The 19,331-nt window shown below is 44.7% G+C and overlaps 1 protein-coding gene across 1 annotated transcript; it reads right to left on the reverse strand.

Moving 5' to 3' along the window:
* Positions 1 to 711: 711 nt before the first annotated feature.
* On the reverse strand, positions 712 to 19,182 carry LOC115203740 (TBC1 domain family member 10B). Its single transcript, XM_029768690.1, has 10 exons — positions 18,689 to 19,182; positions 16,330 to 17,493; positions 7,011 to 7,110; positions 6,812 to 6,919; positions 6,108 to 6,214; positions 5,861 to 5,975; positions 5,651 to 5,716; positions 5,387 to 5,576; positions 5,161 to 5,315; positions 712 to 4,985 (listed from the first exon to the last, which is right to left on the reverse strand). Exons 2-10 carry the CDS (start codon positions 17,472 to 17,474, stop codon positions 4,161 to 4,163), a joined length of 2,811 nt encoding a protein of 936 aa, XP_029624550.1. The 5' UTR covers positions 17,475 to 17,493; positions 18,689 to 19,182; the 3' UTR covers positions 712 to 4,160.
* Positions 19,183 to 19,331: the final 149 nt, after the last annotated feature.

Genomic DNA, 19,331 nt, shown 5'->3' on the forward strand with positions numbered 1-19,331 from the left:
CCTGGAAGTCCTTTCACTCCCCCTTAATTTAACCCTCAGATGGGCAAATCAACCAAACAGAGGGATATCGTTCTATAAATATTGTAGAGGTTATCTCCTGTAGATAAGGTGGGAAAATAGGAGATATTCTAAGAAGGAATGAGGCTAGAGAAAAACATGGCCTCCTTAAAGTGACGGCTACGTTTTTCTCAAGTGAGAAAGGCTGCTAGAGAGAAGAGAAAGGACCCAAAGAAAACACTCGTCTTCACCTCCTTTCCCTCCTCCCTTTCCTCCTTTACTTCTACCTCTGTTTTCTATAAGCTCCTTTGTTTTCTGCACCTGGACTAGCTTTAGTCTGCCAGAAACTCCTCTGTAACGAATAAAAGGGACTAACTGTGAATAAAATCTCTTATCTTTTGTACACTAGTGTCTCTGTCCATGAGTGGTTCTGGTAGAGTGGGATTGAGAAACAACAGGGCTGGTGTGGGTGTATTTCCTGTGATGTGTGCATAGGGGGAAGAAATACAAATTGTCTGAGACACCACCAAAATCTTATCCGCAGACTAGGCTCATTTGTAAAGAGAGCAATCATACACCTTTACTGCACCCTGCTGGACCATAGACTATCTGAAATATGAAGTTTTTCTAGAATGGAATAAAATGTTCATGCACAGCTCATTGGGAAAATGCAGGCTATATCAATATGAAACAAGGATGCAAGACAGAGCAGGGTTATTTAATATATTATGGTTTATTATTCATCACAACTGGCATTATCATTATTAATTAAATACATCATGTGTAGATTTTCTTCTGCAGGTAAGGAATGCATTTCATTATCTAGGATTTTATTTTTCCAACAATAACAGTTCCATGTAAACTTAAAACAACAAAAGACATACAGTTGGGGAGAAACCATGACAAAATAGAAAAACATAAAAGCAACAACCTTTAAAAAAATCTAATTAGTGGGACGCTCCCGATTTAAAGCAATCAAGCTCAAGGATTTCAGGACCAATGCAGAAATGCACTCAGGACCTACGTGTCTCTGTTGACTGATCCTGGCTATTTCAGGCGTGAGGACTGATTCCAGATCAGTTTGGGAGCAATGACAGGATGACTGTCATGACCTCTTGATGACTCAACACAGAATTGAGGACCTTAAGGAGCCTAACCAATTGGATGGAGCCAGGGCCTGCTTGGAGAAATATTGCTCTATTCTGATTGGTTCTGTAGCATTCTCAGGGTTCTCCAACTTCTAATTATTGCCATGAAAATTACTGATCTCTGCAGTGGCATTGCTGGCCGTCAGTGCTGCTGTTTGACAACATGCTTTGTGAACAATAAGGTTTGCATAAACATGTTCAGGTCATCTTCGCCGACTCTACTCTGATCCAAGTGATTCTGAGAAGACTGGAAGCAAAATGTGGGGAAAGCAGGGGCTTAAAAAAATAACATGAGTTGGGGAAAAAAGACAAATAGTGAACAAAAAGGACATTTTGGCTACGATTACACTAAAAACCCTCCTCTCCAACAAAAACAGTACAGAGAATCAGTACTGTGTTTCCACCAAGGAATGGTGTTACAGTAACTAACCGGCACTATCCATCTAATGTACAGTATACATACGTTACATAACACTGTGTGTGAGTAGGTTAGGGAGTTATCAAAACATCATTATGGTCTTCCCTGTGGCTCAGTTGGTAGAGCATGGTGTTTGCAACGCCAGCATGGTGTGTGCAACGCCAGGGTTGTGGGTTCGATTCCCACGGGGGGCCAGTACAACAAAAAAAAAATGCATGAAATGAAATGTATGCATTCACTACTGTAAGTCGCTCTGGATAAGAGTGTCTGCTAAATGACTAAAATGTAAATTCTGGTGGTTGGTTACAACATACTGGTGTGACAAAGACAGACAACTTCAGATCTTCAATTACAACCCTTGTCAGAGTTGACTAAATGCCTCCCAGTATCTTATACAGTACTTTATGACCTTCGGCTCACTGAAATGATGTCATATCTGAAGTACTCATGTGAATCTTAGTTGATCGGTTGATGGCCATTCACCTGTTCTTCAATCACTGTCAGGTTTAATACTGTAATAAGGTAAATGGAGAATTGTGGACCTAACATTACCCATAGCTACCACAGTAAACTTTAAATATGAAATGACAAATAGGATTTGTTATCTTAGAAGATGAGGACAAATGTGCAATAATGAAATCAAAACAGCCATACCAGTATCTAAAAAAACAATACTTATTATCCTCCTTAAACTGGGCTTCACGTCACCAGCCATCCTTCCAGTTAACCAGGTGTCCTTTACTCGCATAGAAAAATAGCAGTCAGATCCAAAATAAAGAATAATACATATATAATATCTGATTAAATTAACCAACTTTGTACATAAATACATCAGAGCCCGAAGGTCAGAGTTCAGAGGTTAATGCTACATTGGCACGCCTGACCCGCCCAGCACCAAGTGGCTTCCTATGGGTCCTAAAGGCGCAGGTGTAAGAGGTGAAACTATCCCATAGAGATGGAAAGAGGCCTCATCATTGTATCCATGCTATTATGGCATCTGTGACAGCTTCATTGAGGCAATCTCCATTTCAAAGTAGCCAATTTTCTTCTTCCTGATTGGCCGATCCCTCCTGATGACCTGGTTGCACGACTCCAACACGGTCACCAGTAGGGATCGGTCAATGAAGTTGGAAGTCCCACCCAGTTGACTACATTCAAATGGTGGAAGCCCTCATGGCCCTGCTCATGCTAAAACAGCCTTTTGGCCACTAGAGGCCTCTATCATTCTCTATGAACTATCCAGATGAGATTCAACAACCTACCTACCAAACAGGAGTGGTCAACTTAAGTTTCTCAAATCACTCTAAATAGATCACATTCCAATGGGTTAATTTACTAAAAGCCTCACCCTTATTAATATTTGGCTAAATAAAATATATATTATTTAATTTATCACAAGCAAAAAAATAACAGATGGACATTTGGTCTGACGGGCAGATTCAGAGTTGTCATTGAATGCAGAAGGACCCTCCCTCGCTAAACTACCAGTATCTATCATCATCATCATCTCCCACTATAAACATACTCAAGAGAAACTTGAAAAGACAAAAAAAAAAATTACATTCTAAAATTAAAATCACTCCATGTTGTTAGGGAGGTGCCATCCTGATCCATGCATGTCTATCTGTCAAGTCTCAGAATGTCATGTTCATTTCTCCCTCTCCTTACAAACCCTCCCTATCGCAGTGTACATCTCTCCATTACCTGTTGGGATTATATTCCTCTGTCACTGGTCAGAGGACTAGAGATTAAGAGATGAGAGAGAGGGGGCAGAAAACAAGCAACTCAAAAAAGAGGAAGACAAAGACATGAGAGAAAGAGCAGAGAAACTGGGTGGCAATATTGAACGATAACACAACTCACTACGCTACTAAGGCACACACACACACAACACTACAATAAATAGGTCCTCCCATACATCCAAATATCATAGTACTACCAGCAATCACGGTCTTCAGTGCCTGGGTTTGAGATATTTTTCAATTGTTTACTTTTTTCTGCTAGCATTCCGGTTGGACATGTGACCACCTGACCACAGACTGGACATGACAGGGCATTATGGGGAACGACTCAAGGATCCTACATGGATTTAGGATGTTCTATTTACACCCAATCTATAACTCCCACCTACTCTATGTCCAACGGCTTGTCTGTCCACCAGCTTTAGTCTGATAAAAACGAAATCAAATAAAAAACTAAATGAGAAAACGGTTGTGTGATCTTGGGAGATCCATTGTGAACCACACAGACAATTCTCCAGTTGCAAAAGGAAACGTGTCTCATCTTAATTATTCAAACTCATTGATGAAGAAAGCATGGGGGGGTTGTATGGGGGGGGGGCATGATCCCTGGGGCGCTAATAAAACCATAATCCAGATGTCTCCAAAATCATCCTGACTATATGTAGTCCTCAAGATGCACTATACAGGAGGCCTCCTCCTTTTCTCTCTCTCATTCCACTTCTGGGGGTCTTTTGTTTCCATGTCCTCTTTTGTTCCTTGACTGTTTTCTTTCTAAAGGAATAACAGGAGAAACTAGGCCGAATCTCTTGGTGCTGTGGCTCCATTCTTCTCCTCTGCCTCTTCTCCCCCTCTGTCCTATTTCTTCCCCCCTTTCTCCTTTTTCTTCTCTTTCTCTGCCCACTCCTTCTCCTTCTTCTGGCTCTCCTTGTCTGCTTTGTCCTTCTTCTTCTCCTTCTCTTTCCTCTTCTCCTCCTCCTTCTCTTTCTTCTTGTCTTCCTTGCTCCTCTTCTTCTTCCTGTCATCCTCTCCTCCTGTAGCTGCTGCTGCTGCTCCTCCTCCTCTCCCTCCGTCTGGGAACGGGGGCAGAGGCGTGTTGTTAGCGGTGGGTGATGGGATGGTGGGTGTGATCTGCTCAGAAGTGACTTTGGGGGAAAGGGTGTTGGGTGGTGTATGGTGTACTGGGGCTGGGGCTGATGCACCAGGCTGGCTCTGTGCTGAGGTCTGAGCTGGGCCAGAAGAGGGGCCTGGACCAGACCCAACCAAAGGACTCTGAGAGGCAGGCGCCCTAGCTACAGAGCCACTAGACATGGGTGGTTTGTGGGCGGGGCTTGAAGCTGCCGCTGAGGGGTTCTGTCGCTGCATGGCCTCCATCCCAGAGGCCCCAGAGAAGGAGCCCTTCTTCTGAGAGCGGAAGGGGGTTTTGGACTTGCGGAAGCCGGGGAGGGAGAGCAGGCTGGAGGAGGCCCTGAGGGGCCCTGGAGGGGGGATGGACCCCAGGAAGGAGAAGCTACCCCCGGAGCTGATGGCGGAGGCCCGACGCTTGTGCTCGTGGATGTCCCGTGTCCCGTGGAGCCTTCGGACAGGCTGGTGGGTAAGTTCGCCCCTGGACTCCCTCCACTTCCTTACCTGAATACTGCACTCCCTCTCGATCAGTGCCTCAGTCACCGCCAGGGACACCACCTACACACAAACAGAGACATACAGAGGAAGTCATCAAACCAGATCTAGACACACAGACAGTGAAACGTCAGTTGACTCATTTGACTCGTGTCAATGAGTCGGAGTAGGAGTATGTTTAGAGAACACGTGTATGTGTGTGTGTATGTCTGTCTGTATACACTGTTTACAGTCTCACCTCCTGCACCAGTAGGTCCTCTCTGACAGACTCAGGTGGGATGTTCCTGAGGCGCTCCATGGTTTCGTACATGCCCTGGACCTCCCGCAGTTTATCCACCGAGCCAAGCATCTGCTTGAGCAGCACCAGGCCCACACGGAACACTATCTTCACTCCTAGAAAACAGCATAGTTAGCCATTAGTTAGCCACAGCATCATGTGCACTGTGTGCATGTGTGTGTCTTACCCTCACAGAAGAACATGTCCCACACACGTAGCACACAGGACCACGGCAGGGTGCGTGAGAAGACACACATGAACCACTCGGTCATGTAAAGAATGGGGTCTATCTTAAACTTCTTCAGGTGACGGTAGGCCATGGGACAGACACGACGTAGCAGAGAGAAGAAGATCTCTCCATCCAACTGGATTGCTTCCTAAAAGAATGAGTCGTCGTCTCAGTGTACACCAAAAAAGAAGATACAGTGTGTGTGTTCGTTCATTTACTCACCAATCCAGCGCTATAGTATCCAGGCAGGTACGTCTCACAGATCTGCACCAGACACCAGAAGGCATGCTGCAAGTTGGGAATAAACACATTATACCACATTATAAACACCTAGCCCCATCCCACTACTTCATCAGTCTATAACATTGTTCCCATTCCCAGTCTCCTCCACAGTCCCCCTCCCTCTCTCTGTGTCCCCCAGCAGCCCCTCACCTCAGCAGGCATGTGCATGAGCAGGACAGCAGCCACCGGGGCCTGGGCCTGGCAGTATCCCTCTTCAGGTCTGTACACTGTGTAGGCTTTCAGTACCCGGTACAGATCCTGCTGCCTGGAGGCCACACCAGAAGAGAACAGACATTTAGCACACATGCACTCAAAGTACATTTTTATTGTACATGTCAGTGTGCTCTACATGGACTGAACAAATCCTGTTATACATCAGTACAGCATGGTCATTTACCCGTGTCCACCGCGAGCAGCAAACATCTCATGGAAGGGGAACTGTCTATGCAGGTCCTTCTCTATAATGTCCAACCATTTAGGGTCTCCCTGCTCCCTCTCCAACTCCTACAGATATTAAGTGAGAAAGAAATGTTCAGAGCATTTCTAATTGAGCAACTTTAAAGCAACATATCTAGTTCGAGCAGCATAATATGGAACAGGACTGAGTATAACTAGGCCTTTAACAAAGCATGTCTGTGTCAGAGTGAAAGCAGAGAAAGGGAAGGAAAAAGGGTTTATCTGATATGATCTGTCCAGACCACCAGGTCTGTGAAGGTAGACCCAGCCAGGCTAGATTACTGCCCAGGATAAGAGGCTTAGAGCTGGGGAGGTCTCTGCGCCCCCTAATAAACACCCCTGGAGATCTAACTGGTCTAACAAGCCACAACTCCTCCCCATCGCATTAACTTCTGTTCTAGTTATTATGTCTACCTAGTGTTCACTGAAGAACTTCTGTACTCAAATACGTTGTTTTGATTACAGTGACATTTTGACTACAATGATCCTAAATAGAGGCTGTAGGAATGATGTCCTCGGATTTGAATGGGTGAAGAGTACATAGGCAGAGTTTGTCTTTTTTGAGTGTCTGCTTCACAATAGACATGTTTTGCATAGCGGAAGTGTGAGTATGAAGACAGAAAGGGTGTGGGTTAGCGGCAGTACCTCAAACTTGCCGGGGTTGGAGTCCAGGAGCTCCTTGCTGTTGGAGAGCAGCTGCCAGGCTTTAGCCCGGAGAGAAGAGGGGATCCCCTTCCTACAGCGCAACTTCACCTGAAACACACATACACACGTTATGTTATACACACATACAATGTATGTAATAGATATACAATCTCATACATAGACAGATGTAGCTAAGTACCTTTTGGAAGCGTCTTGAGACCCATTTGTCCCAATTGTTGAACATGTCCAGCCATTTCAGCTCTCTCTGCCGTGCTACATCAACTCTGATGTCCTTATCACTGTAACACATGGAGAAAGAGTTAACAAACACCAACACACACCTGCCAACCACACTGGGCATGTAAGACAGTGTATTTATTGCTTTCCAGGGATTTTTCTGCCATTGAAATCCTTGGGCAGGGCACCTATTTATTATTTTTATATATAATTGAAATATATTTTCAGGATGGAAAAACGCTTCCACTGTCAACGTAAATGACTTAAACCAGATCGGATTACTGAGACTGCCAATGTTTGTCCTCCATTGGGCAGCACTTACACTGGTGCTAAGTGTCTGGATTATTCCTTTCCTCTGGATGATGAGTGTGTGTGGAGAGCACAGCAGAATGATGCCGCCATCATGGCGATCCACAAGAGTCTGTCTGAAGAAGACTCGAAGAGTCGCTTCAATTAGAAGTTCAGCATAATTCAGGATAAAGTGTATCGAAAAACTCCAAGAGGAGATGGAACACATAGCACCCATTACCACGTCTTCATCCCCTCTACATTGACTGACCAGATGATCCAAGCTTATCATGCCAACCCCATGAGTGGCCATCTTGGAGTTTACAAGACCAACCGAAGATTACAGGAGGTGGCTTACTGGCCAGGCTTACGGGTTGATACCAAGAAGTTTGTACAGCAGTGGGAAGTCTGACAGAAATACAAACCAGACAGACATGCCGAACCATCCCAATGAAGTGCTGGGAATTTACCTCATGGGACCTTTTCCTCCCAACCGGGAAGGAATTTGTATTGGTGGTAGTGGACAACCACACACACTGGTTGGAGTTGTTTCCCCTCCGCAAAGCCACTGCATCCGCCATTTCTCTAATTCTGCGAAGAGGGGTTCTTTACAAGATTCGGGATTCCAGACAAAATTATCTCTGACCGAGGTCCGCAGTTCATATCAGGAATCTACAAAGAGCTCAGTACCTACTGGGGTGTAGCTGGCAACTGACCACGGCCTACCATCCTCAGACCAACCTCACCGAGAGGGTAAACCACACCTTGAAGGAGATGATTGCTTCATTCGAGGGGGGGGGGGGGGAATCAGCACACAAGGTGGGATCATCATCTTCCTGAGTTTCGCTTTGCACTGAAATCCACAGTCCAGTAGATTTCTGGGGTCACTCACGCCGAACTACACCTGGGAAGACCACTAAAAGGACAGATGGACAGAGTCTTGCAAAGTTCCAATGTTTCACCTGACTGCCCAGCATTTGATGCAGTCCAACAGCACCACACCTTGCTAGGCAGAGTTGAGGCCAGCAGAATCAAAGCCAAACAACGAAAGCTCAGAAACTATGACAAACATAGACGAGAGTTTCCCACCACAGTCTCGTGTCTGGTCCGTTATCATCTGTCAAAGGTTTCCAAACAGTTCACTGCCAAGCTAGCTTCAAGATGGAAAGATCCATACCGTGTGGTGCAGCAGTTGGGGCCGGTGAACTACTTGGTCTGTTTGGAGGACACTTGGGAAGATGTCAGGACGGTGCATGTTGTTGACCTAAAGCCCTGCTACCCTATGGCAGAGGAGGCAAAAACAACACCTGCAGGAACTCTTCTTGGAGGAGGACTTCCCTGGTTTAGTGTAGGAGGAATCTGAACCTGCCAAAACCTACATCCTCTCCGTTTCTACAGGCTTTGGTGAAATCCTGCACGGAGCCTTCACCGTGCCTTGCCACTTTAAGAGCGCATCAGCAGTCAGGAAGGAGGAAATAATGATAGCTCTTCACAGAGAGCCGGAAGAGCTCTCAGTTGGCGCGGCAGTTTGACAGTGTGTGCAACTCCGCAGAAGTAAAGTCGATCACTGGTGTTACTGCTCTAGGTCGTGGTTGTAATCTTTTGGGACCGCTCCTGTCATTGTTCGCATGGAGTAGTAACACCATTGTTGCGAAGCTTTGAAAAACAAACCATCTCAATCTCTATTCCTACCAAGGTAAATGGAGCATATAGATGGAGACCAAATTCTACACTCCTAAAGCAACCTGAATTTTGTGCATTTATCAAAGAGCAGATCAATATTTTTACTTTGACAAACAAACCCTCCGCTCCTGACAGTTTCATTCTTTGGGACACATTGAAAGCCTATCTGAGGGGACAGATCATTTCCTATACTAAAGGGTTGAAGAAAAAACACGGTGCGGAATTGAATGTCCTTGAATCTGAAATCTCCGAGCTAGAGAAAACCTACCAAAGAGGCCCGACTAAAGATCTATACAGGCTTTTGGTAAATAAAAAACTGAAATATAATATTCTGAACACATATCAAGCTGAGAGGGCCATTACTAAATCAAAACAGTGTTATTACGAGCTTGGAGAGAAAGCTCACAAAGTACTGGCATGGCAACTGAAAGCAGAGGAAAGTAAGAGGACAATTAATGCTATAGAAACTCTTACTAATGAGATATCTTTCGACCCTACCGAAATTAATAATACCTTTAAGAAATACTATGAAGACCTCTACACTTCCCAATCAAGCGATGATCTATCAGAGATCGACTCCTTTCTCTCCTCTCTCAACCTCCCATGCCTGTCAGAGGAAGACAGAGAGCACCTGAGTGAAAACTTCTCAGTTCCTGAATTGTTGGAAGCCATTAAATCCTTACCTTCTAATAAATCTCCTGGGGAGGATGGCTTCCCTCCAGAGTTCTATAAAGAATTTAGGGAGCTGTTGGTCCCCTACCTTATGGAGGTACTTAAAAAAGCCGGGGAAGACAACTGCTTTCCAGAGTCTCTCTCTCAAGCAGTGATTACTGTAATCCACAAGAATATAGACCAATCTCTCTCCTTAACGCAGATTGTAAACTGGTCACCAAGATGCTATCTAAGAGACTGGAGTCATGTCTTCCCCTGCTGGTCAACCCAGATCAGACTGGCTTCATAATTAATAGACTGTCCTCCAAAAATCTCAGAAGGTTCTTTGATATAATTCACCTTGCTAACAAAAACAAAATACCTAGTGTCGCAGTCTCCCTCGACGCTGAAAAGGCCTTTGATAGGGTTGAATGGCCATACCTCTTTCGCGTCTTGTAAAAGTTTGGTTTAGGTACTGTGTTTGTAAATTTGATAAAATCACTCTACAAATCTCCTAAAGCTAGGATTGCTACCAATGGGATTACTTCCTCCTCTTTCCCTCTCTATAGGGGGAACAGACAAGGTTGCCCAATTAGCCCCCACCTCTTTGCCCTCGCCATCGAACCGTTGGCTGAGGCTATTAGATCGTGCCCTGACATACATGGCTTTTAGGTGGGCCCCCATACCCATAAATTATCACTCTTTGTGGACAACCTTATCTTATTTCTAACAAACCCAGAACACTCCCTCTCTCGCAGATCCTACTACAGTGTTATAGTTCTTTCTCTGGATATAAGGTTAACTTCGATAAAAGCGAAATCTTACCGTTGTCTGTCTTTGACCATCATACCATCAAGCACAAGTTTCCTTTTCGATGGTCGCCTCTGGGCTTCACAAATTTGGGCATAATGGTGGATGGTAACCTGAACAACCACTATAAACTCAATCTGGCCAGCTTGTTGCAAAAGGTGGAGGGTGACCTGTGTAAGTGGATGGACTTGCCTCTCACTCTACTGGGTAGAATCAATGTGATTAAAATGAATATCCTGCCCAGATTTCTATATTTCTTTGAATCTCTCCCTATCCCTGTGCCCGCAGCATTCTTTTCCTCTCTCGACAAGCTGACCAGACGGTTTATCTGGCATGGCAAAACCCTGAGGGTTAGCCTGGACAAACTGACCCTGGATTACGGTCAAGGGGGCTTAAACCTCCCCAATTTTAGAATGTACTACTGGGCTGCACAGTCTAGGTTTCTGGCTCAGAGGTTTGACAATGGTCCCTCTCCCTCATGGTTGAACATTGAAAAGCTTGAGGTGAACGATGACACAGGGGCAGAATTGTTTTACAAATGGGACAGAAAATCTATAAAAACCATCACAGACAACCCTATAATCATACATTCTGTCCTGGCATGGTGCAAACTGCATGAGCTGTTCAGACGAGAGGGATTTCTTTCCCCTAAAACCCCTCTATGGAACAATAGATTGATCCCTATGTTTTTCCAGAACAGTAACTTTAGACCATGGTCTGATAAGGGGATCACTCTTCTGGAACACTGTTATGAGGAGAGGGAGTTCTTATGTCTTTTGAACAGCTGAAACAGAAATACCACTTGTCTAACAGGGACTTCTTTAGCTACCTACAACTACGAGACTTTATTAGGGTGACTCTCAAGGGACAATGGAACCTACCTAAGATGTCACCTATTGAACAACTCTGCCATGCAGACCAACCACTATTCAAGACCATTTCCCGTGTTTACGATGCTCTTATGTCAGTACTAACACTGCCTGAGCTAGATAAACCCCGACTTAGATGGGGAAAAGATCTGGGTATTGATCTTGATGAGGGCCTATGGAGAGACCTATGCAGGGATGGTGTTACATCCACATTGAACTCCAGATACAGACTGATCCAGTTTAATTTCCTCCATCAGCTCTATATCACCCCATCTAGACTGCACAAGTTCAACCCTGATATCTCCTCCCTATGTTTTAGATGTGGCTCAGATGAAATAACATTCCTCCATTCTACTTAGCAGTGTTCAAAACTACACGGTTTCTGGCAGGGGGTATGCGATACCATATCCTCAATCCACGGGGTTGCATTCCCTTTAGACCCGGAGGTCTGTCTACTGGGTAACTATACTAACACCAATCTTAGGCAAAGTCATACTATAAAGCTAACAGAAATATTGCTAGCGATTGCCAAGAAATGTATTGCCTTGAAATGGAAATCGGATTCCTTCCTGCCAGTTGCAATGTGGCTATCGGAAGTTAATAGTTGTATCCCACTGGAGAAAATAACTTACTGCTTGAGGAATAAGTTAGAGACATTCTACAGAATTTGGCAACCTTTTATTGACTATATGGAGAATCTCCCCTCACATCACATTGATTGAATCTCTATATAATTCTTATATAATGTTTCACACGTAATGTATAATATGTAGCTTACGGCAGGTGACCATATGATTCAATGTCTCATTATTATTATTTTTTATTTTACTCTTTATTATGACTTTTGTATCATGTATGTTTTTTATGTATTATGTATGTCCGTATATATAATTTTTATTTTTTTTATTACGCTCGTCTGTTACCGTCACTTTGTCCTTTGTTGTCTAACATATTTTCACTTTTGTTTTGAATGTTCTTAATTGGAAAATGCAAAAATAAAATATTATTATTATTATTATTTTTTTTAAACATCAGGTGTATCAGACGGATAGACAGTGTAACTGCAAGCCCCCCCTCTCATATTCCCTCTATCGCTCCTGTGCTTTTTACTGCAGCAGACTTCATTTTTATCCTAGACGCTCCTTGAGATGTTCAGTGTCGTTGGACTATTAGTCCCCTGCCAGTCATATTTGGTGTGTCATTTTAGTTAAAGGGAGTTTGAGTGAGAGTTATTGTTGATTGTTGTTTGAACTATTGATTTTGTGTGGGACTATTTACATTTGGCCAAGAGGATTTTTGGACATTTTAAGGCCTTCTTTGTATTGTCTATGAACACACAACCATTCATACCGCCCCCCTCTGAGGTAATGCAGAATATTGGAAATCATCTAATGTTGATGACTGGGCTCTTTCTTGTCAATTGTTTCTATGAAGTTGCCTTTAAATTGCTCTGCCATTATTATTGGTTGGGTTACACCTGTGCTGTGACGTGTTTTATATGGTGCCTTATCTTTTCTCTCCACTGGCTATCTGGCAAACAGGCTATACTCTAGGCAGTCTCTTCTGTTGATGTGTGTGGGTCTGGTAGTGGTACTCTATCTATCCTACTCTTTTCCTTTCAGCAGAGTTAATACCTGCCTGGCGGCCGAAACAAAATCTTTATCTTTACCCCTCTCTAAAAATACCGCTACAAAGTAGGTAGAAAAGATAATGGATATATATACACTGCTCAAAAAAATAAAGGGAACACTTAAACACCACAATGTAACTCCAAGTCAATCACACTTCTGTGAAATCAAACTGTCCACTTAGGAAGCAACACTGATTGACAATAAAATTCACATGCTGTTGTGCAAATGGAATAGACAACAGGTGGAAATTATAGGCAATTAGCAAGACACCCCCAATAAAGGAGTGGTTCTGCAGGTGGGGACCACAGACCACTTCTCAGTTCCTATGCTTCCTGGCTAATGTTTTGGTCACTTTTGAATGCTGGCGGTGCTTTCACTCTAGTGGTAGCATGAGACGGAGTCTACAACCCACACAAGTGGCTCAGGTAGTGCAGCTCATCCAGGATGGCACATCAATGCAAGCTGTGGCAAGAAGGTTTGCTGCGTCTGTCAGCGTAGTGTCCGGAGCATGGAGGCGCTACCAGGAGACAGGCCAGTACATCAGGAGACGTGGAGGAGGCCGTAGGAGGGCACCAACCCAGCAGCAGGACCGCTACCTCCGCCTTTGTGCGAGGAGGAGCAGGACAAGCACTGCCAGAGCCCTGCAAAATGACCTCCAGCAGGCCACAAATGTGCATGTGTCTGCTCAAAAGGTCAGAAACAGACTCCATGAGGGTGGTATGAGGGCCCGACGTCCACAGGTGGGGGTTGTGCTTACAGCCCAACACCGTGCAGGACGTTTGGCATTTGCCAGAGAACACCAAGATTGGCAAATTCGCCACTGGCGCCCTGTGCTCTTCACAGATGAAAGCAGGTTCACACAGAGCACGTGACAGAGTCTGGAGACGCCGTGGAGAACGTTCTGCTGCCTGCAACATCCTCCAGCATGACCGGTTTGGCGGTGGGTCAGTCATGGTGTGGGGTGGCATTTCTTTGGGGGGCCGCACAGCCCTCCATGTGCTCGCCAGAGGTAGCCTGACTGCCATTAGGTACCAAGATGAGATCCTCAGACCCCTTGTGAGACCATATGCTGGTGCGGTTGGCCCTGGGTTCCTCCTAATGCAAGACAATGCTAGACCTCATGTGGCTGGAGTGTGTCAGCAGTTCCTGCAAGAGGAAGGCATTGATGCTATGGACTGGCCCGCCCGTTCCCCAGACCTGAATCCAATTGAGCACATCTGGGACATCATGTCTCGCTCCATCCACCAACGCCACGTTGCACCACAGACTGTCCAGGAGTTGGCGGATGCTTTAGTCCAGGTCTGGGAGGAGATCCCTCAGGAGACCATCCGTCACCTCATCAGGAGCATGCCCAGGCGTTGTAGGGAGGTCATACAGGCACGTGGAGGCCACACACACTACTGAGCCTCATTTTGACTTGTTTTAAGGACATCACATCAAAGTTGGATCAGCCTGTCGTGTGGTTTTCCACTTTAATTTTGAGTGTGACTCCAAATCCAGACCTCCGTGGGTTGATAAATTGGATTTCCATTGATTATTTTTGTGTGATTTTGTTGTCAGCACATTTAACTATGTAAAGAAAAAAGTATTTAATAAGATGATTTCTTTCATTCAGATCTAGGATGTGTTGTTTAAGTGTTCCCTTTATTTTTTTTGAGCAGTATATATATATATATATATATATATATATATATATATATAATCTTTGAGAACTAACATCATCAAAATAAAAGCTAATATTACAAAAACAATTAATTGAACAGTATTAACTTTGTTATTATGTTTGAGCAAAAGAACACAGCATTAGAAATGGCAAAATGCATAGAATTGCAGGTAATTCACGTTAAAAAACTGCAAAAATGTTCTCAGCTCCAAGGCAGAATATGTAGAAACGCAAGAAATTAGCAACATTTTCTCTCAGCTCCATGACAGAATATGTAGAATTGAAGGAAAGTAGATTTAAAACAGCAAAAATGTATCTCAGTGCCATGGAGAAGTTTGGAGAACTGCAGGAAATTGTCTTAAAAATATAAAAAATTGGGGTCTCTAAAATTGAGCCCCACTGACGGGCTGACTGCGCCCATTGTCACGACCCCTGCCATGCCCACCACTTAAGCACGTTTTTTTAATCCAGAAATCTAAATATGGATATCCTAACATTGGATGCAGCCACAGGGTCATGTTCATTCAGTAGATTTCAAACAGGAGCAAGAGTTGTTTTAAATGGAAGCTGTGCGACCTGAGCTTCTTTAAAAGGAATACTCATCTACAGATTTATATTATACTTCATATTATATGCTCATTTACAATATTTCTGTGCTACACTACTCTCACACACACAGACACCCATTGATAACGACACTGAAGGGGAACAGGCTTAATCAATACCAAACCAAATCAATAAAACTGAAGAGGAAGTGCACTTAGAGAGACTGTCCGAGGGGAGGGGCATGATAGGTTCTCCAGAAAGAGAGGGAGAGGGAAATGAGTGGCTGGGCGAGGCACAGTCAGTACATATTGTGTCACAAAAGCGCTCTCAGCACTATCTATCTGAGTCACACAAAGGAGAGATGAAGGACAGACCGATAAGTTTAGAGTGGATATAGGGAGGACTGGACAGAAAGGGTGGGGAGGGAGAGATCACTTAGGGCAAGATGGGTGACTCGGAGAAGATGACCAAGCCAGGAAAGACAGTTGATTGTCAAAGACTCCAGCCACCCAAGTCATAGAGTTCTCTATGCTACCGCATGGCAAGCGGTACCAGAGCACCAAGTCTGGGACCAAAAAGCTCCATAACAGCTTCTACCCCCAAGCCATAAGACTGCTGAACAGTTCATCAAATGGCTACCCGGAGTATTTGCATTGACCCCCTTTTGTTAATTATACGTTTTTGCACAGACTATGTACACTCACTGGACTCTAACCACACACATATCCCTTCACACTATGCTTCTGCTACTCTCTGTTTAGATCTATGCATAGTCACTTTACGCCTACCGTACATATTATCTCATACCTCTGCACATTGACTCGGTAACTTTTGTAAATAACCTCATTATAGTTATTTTATTGTGTTACTATTTTTCCTTTAGTTTATTTAGCAAATGTTTTACTTTTATTCCATTTTATTTATTTATTTTACTCTGCATTGTTGGTTAAGGACTAGTAAGTAAGCATTTTACAGTAAGGTCTACACCTGTTGTAGTCGGCACATGTGCCAAAAATAATTTTCTTTAAGAGAGAAAAAAACAAACCAGTGTAATTGCCCATCTACAGTCAGAGTGAAGACACAATAGATTTGTATTTTACATGGGTGTGTGCATAGAGTGAGGGTGTGTTTTTGTTTTACCATGCCCACCTGCCCTCGCTGTACTGGGTCCCGCCGAGGAAGCCATATTTGTCAGTGCGTCTGACAGCTAGGCCGTTGATCTCTGAGTCTGACCCGATAGAGCTTCCATCCTCCCCCAGGCCAGACAGACTCTCCAGGGTCCCTGACATCATGCTGGCTGACTCCAGGTAGCTGAGGGTGTCTGGGGCTGGGGCTCTGGGGTAGGGCAGGGAGAGGGAGACAGGTTCCTGGATCACTGGAGGGCTGGGGTGCCCTGCTCTGGAGGGGGTGTTGGGTAGCTCTGCCCTTCTGGGAGATTGGCTTGAGGTCTCAGGGATGGGAGACAGGCTGGGGGTGTCCAGTTTGGGAGGGGGTTGAGGGTTTGGGTGAGGGTTTTGGCTTTCTTCTGGTGGCTGAGGATTTTGTGCTTCAGGGGCTGCAGCTGCTTGGGTGGAGTCTGGAGGAGGGGGAGTGTAAGTGGGGGCAGGAGGAGGGGGAGATTCCACCATAGACTGAGGCTGAGCATAATCAGTAGCAGGATTAGTGTTCACAGTGACATGAACACTGGGGTAGAGATTAGGGGTGAGATTAAGACAGGAGGAGGGGCTGGTAGTCTGCTGTGTTACCCCCTGTACCTCTTGCTCACTGTGGGCCTGTGTAGGGCCCTCTGAGGGGGCATTTAACAGCTCCTTGCCCCCTGGGTTACTCACTTCCTGCTTTACAGCCAACACTGCCTCCATGTCTGTCTCCTTCACTCCTTCCCTCTGCCGCAATACTACATCTACAGGTGGGATGGCAGGAGTATCTAGGGCTATTACAGGTAAGGGGGCAGGTCTCTCTGGGGGTATTAGAGGTGAGGGCACTGGAGTCTCTGGAGTTAACGCTGATGAGACGCGTTTGGGGGGACTCGGTGGAGGTCCTCTCCCCCCCCTCTTGGGAGACTTGGGAGAAGGAGGGTGAGAAGGAAGCGTCTCTCCTGGTACAGTTAATGTCAGAGAAGCTTTGTCACCGTACAGAGAGGACTTGGGGATGGGGTTCTCCTTAGGGGGCTCTGGGGTGCTGCTGCTGGGAGGAGGGGGGGCAGTAGAGGGTATGGGGAAGGAGGGGGCAGCATGTGTGTCACCTATAGCTGGAGGTGAGGGGATAAGGGCGGAGATTTCGGCCATGGCGCCTCCTTATTTTCTCCTTGACAGATGGAAAGAGAAGAGAAAGATTTCATGAGAAACCAAAATTAACAGAACTCTTAATCATGATAACATGGAAACAACCTCTCCACATTTCCATAGTGTATTAGAGTAAATTATGTTGGACTGATGATAAATAATACTGAGGCCATCAGTCCCTGCCCCACTCTTTTCAGACAAGTTTTTCACAAAAAAAGTCCTTGCTGCCACAATGTTAAATGAAGAAGGTGGCTGTATATTTCAAAATCATGGACATTATTTGAGAGATAGGCTAATGCCCAAAGCTTCATTGGCTACTATAATAGTGGAGTTGCAGTTTTGAACAGTGGGGAAGATTTTAATAACAGACAATGAAAACCAGTTAAAATTAAACAAACACAGTTCCCTATATCTGAAAGAGGGCATTGGCCATTCATTACACACCTACCTCCTACTCCATGTCTTCTATTTGATATTTAGTTAGTGAACATGGATTTGGATTTTTTGAATTATTGCCCATTGGGGTATTTTCAACAAGCACCATCTCCACAATACAGTAACAATACAGTAATAGGTTGAATTATGCATGTCTGAGGTTTCACTTAATGTTGTTCAATATGATGATTTGACCTGTGTTATTTACTTCACCCAAAACCACCTCTCCATTTCTGCCTCATCGAACACTGAAAATCCACGGACAATCTACATTGCTAGATGTTGACAATAACATGTCAACAATTCAAATACATTCATTCAAAAGACTGTCTGGCCCTAACGATCAACTCAGGTGTGGCCACAAACACTATCAAGTGCATGCACTAACAAGCACAACAGTCAGACAAAATTACCTTCGCTAGCAACCAGCGATACAGTACCTTATTTCTTCTACCAAGATTACGAAAAACATTATATTTATATTTCGCTGATCTAAGCAGGTTGGTTTGCTTACTCGCGTCAGCCAACACGCTAACTACCTAGCTACTATAGCTACCTAAAAACGAGCGATTGTGTTTTCATATCCTCTCGAGGCCTCATTCAAAGCGACACAACTTCCCGATTCAACCACAGGAAAATTATATTGTTGCCTAACAGGCAGCTTAGTTTTCTAGTTAACTAATGGTCAACTCCACTCCCTGTCGTCGGGGCCCTGCCTGACCATTGGGTCCAGGGCCTTGCCCATCCCTTCCCTCGCTATAAACTCGCTCGTGTAAACTTACCCACGGCCCTTGTGTCTACGTGATCCGTCTGCCTGGACGCCCAGGGCAGGGGGTTTGTCCGCGGGCCCCCCACAGCTCCGGTCCGCTAAGCTCCTGAGAAGCTGGACTGTCCAGGCAACAAAAGGAAAATAAATAGATAACGGCTGAGCAGGTTAGGAGGCGCAATGTCCCCCAAAACTAGCTAGCTAGTTAGCCTAGCTTGCTGGCTAATGATGTTAGGCGGGTGTTGTTAACCTAGCTGTCTGTGTTACTCTCTGACATAACTTGCAGAGAGTTTAAATCTTACAAATGTATATCATTTTACGACCAAATGGTATTCCTTTCTCCCAAACTGTCCTCCACAATCAGTGTGGTCGTGCTGCTGTTGGACATTTAGCACAAATCGTCTGCATTTCCTACTGCTGACAGCCACGTGCGCGCTCCTGTTAGTGCGACCGGGCACTCACACGTATAGGCAGAATAGGGACCATCTGTCAACACGAGTGCAGAACATGGCAAAGAAAATAATAATATCAGGTTAAACTAGAACTAAGTATATAGTATTTGCCTCAAATAATCTTTCATTTTCAAATATGTTGTTGAATCTGTATATGCACCATTTGATTGAACTAAACTATCCTCTGTTTTTTCACGGTGGCATACA

Source organism: Salmo trutta, chromosome 1 (genome assembly GCF_901001165.1).
Source record: "Salmo trutta chromosome 1, fSalTru1.1, whole genome shotgun sequence".
Lineage (NCBI taxonomy): Eukaryota > Metazoa > Chordata > Actinopteri > Salmoniformes > Salmonidae > Salmo > Salmo trutta.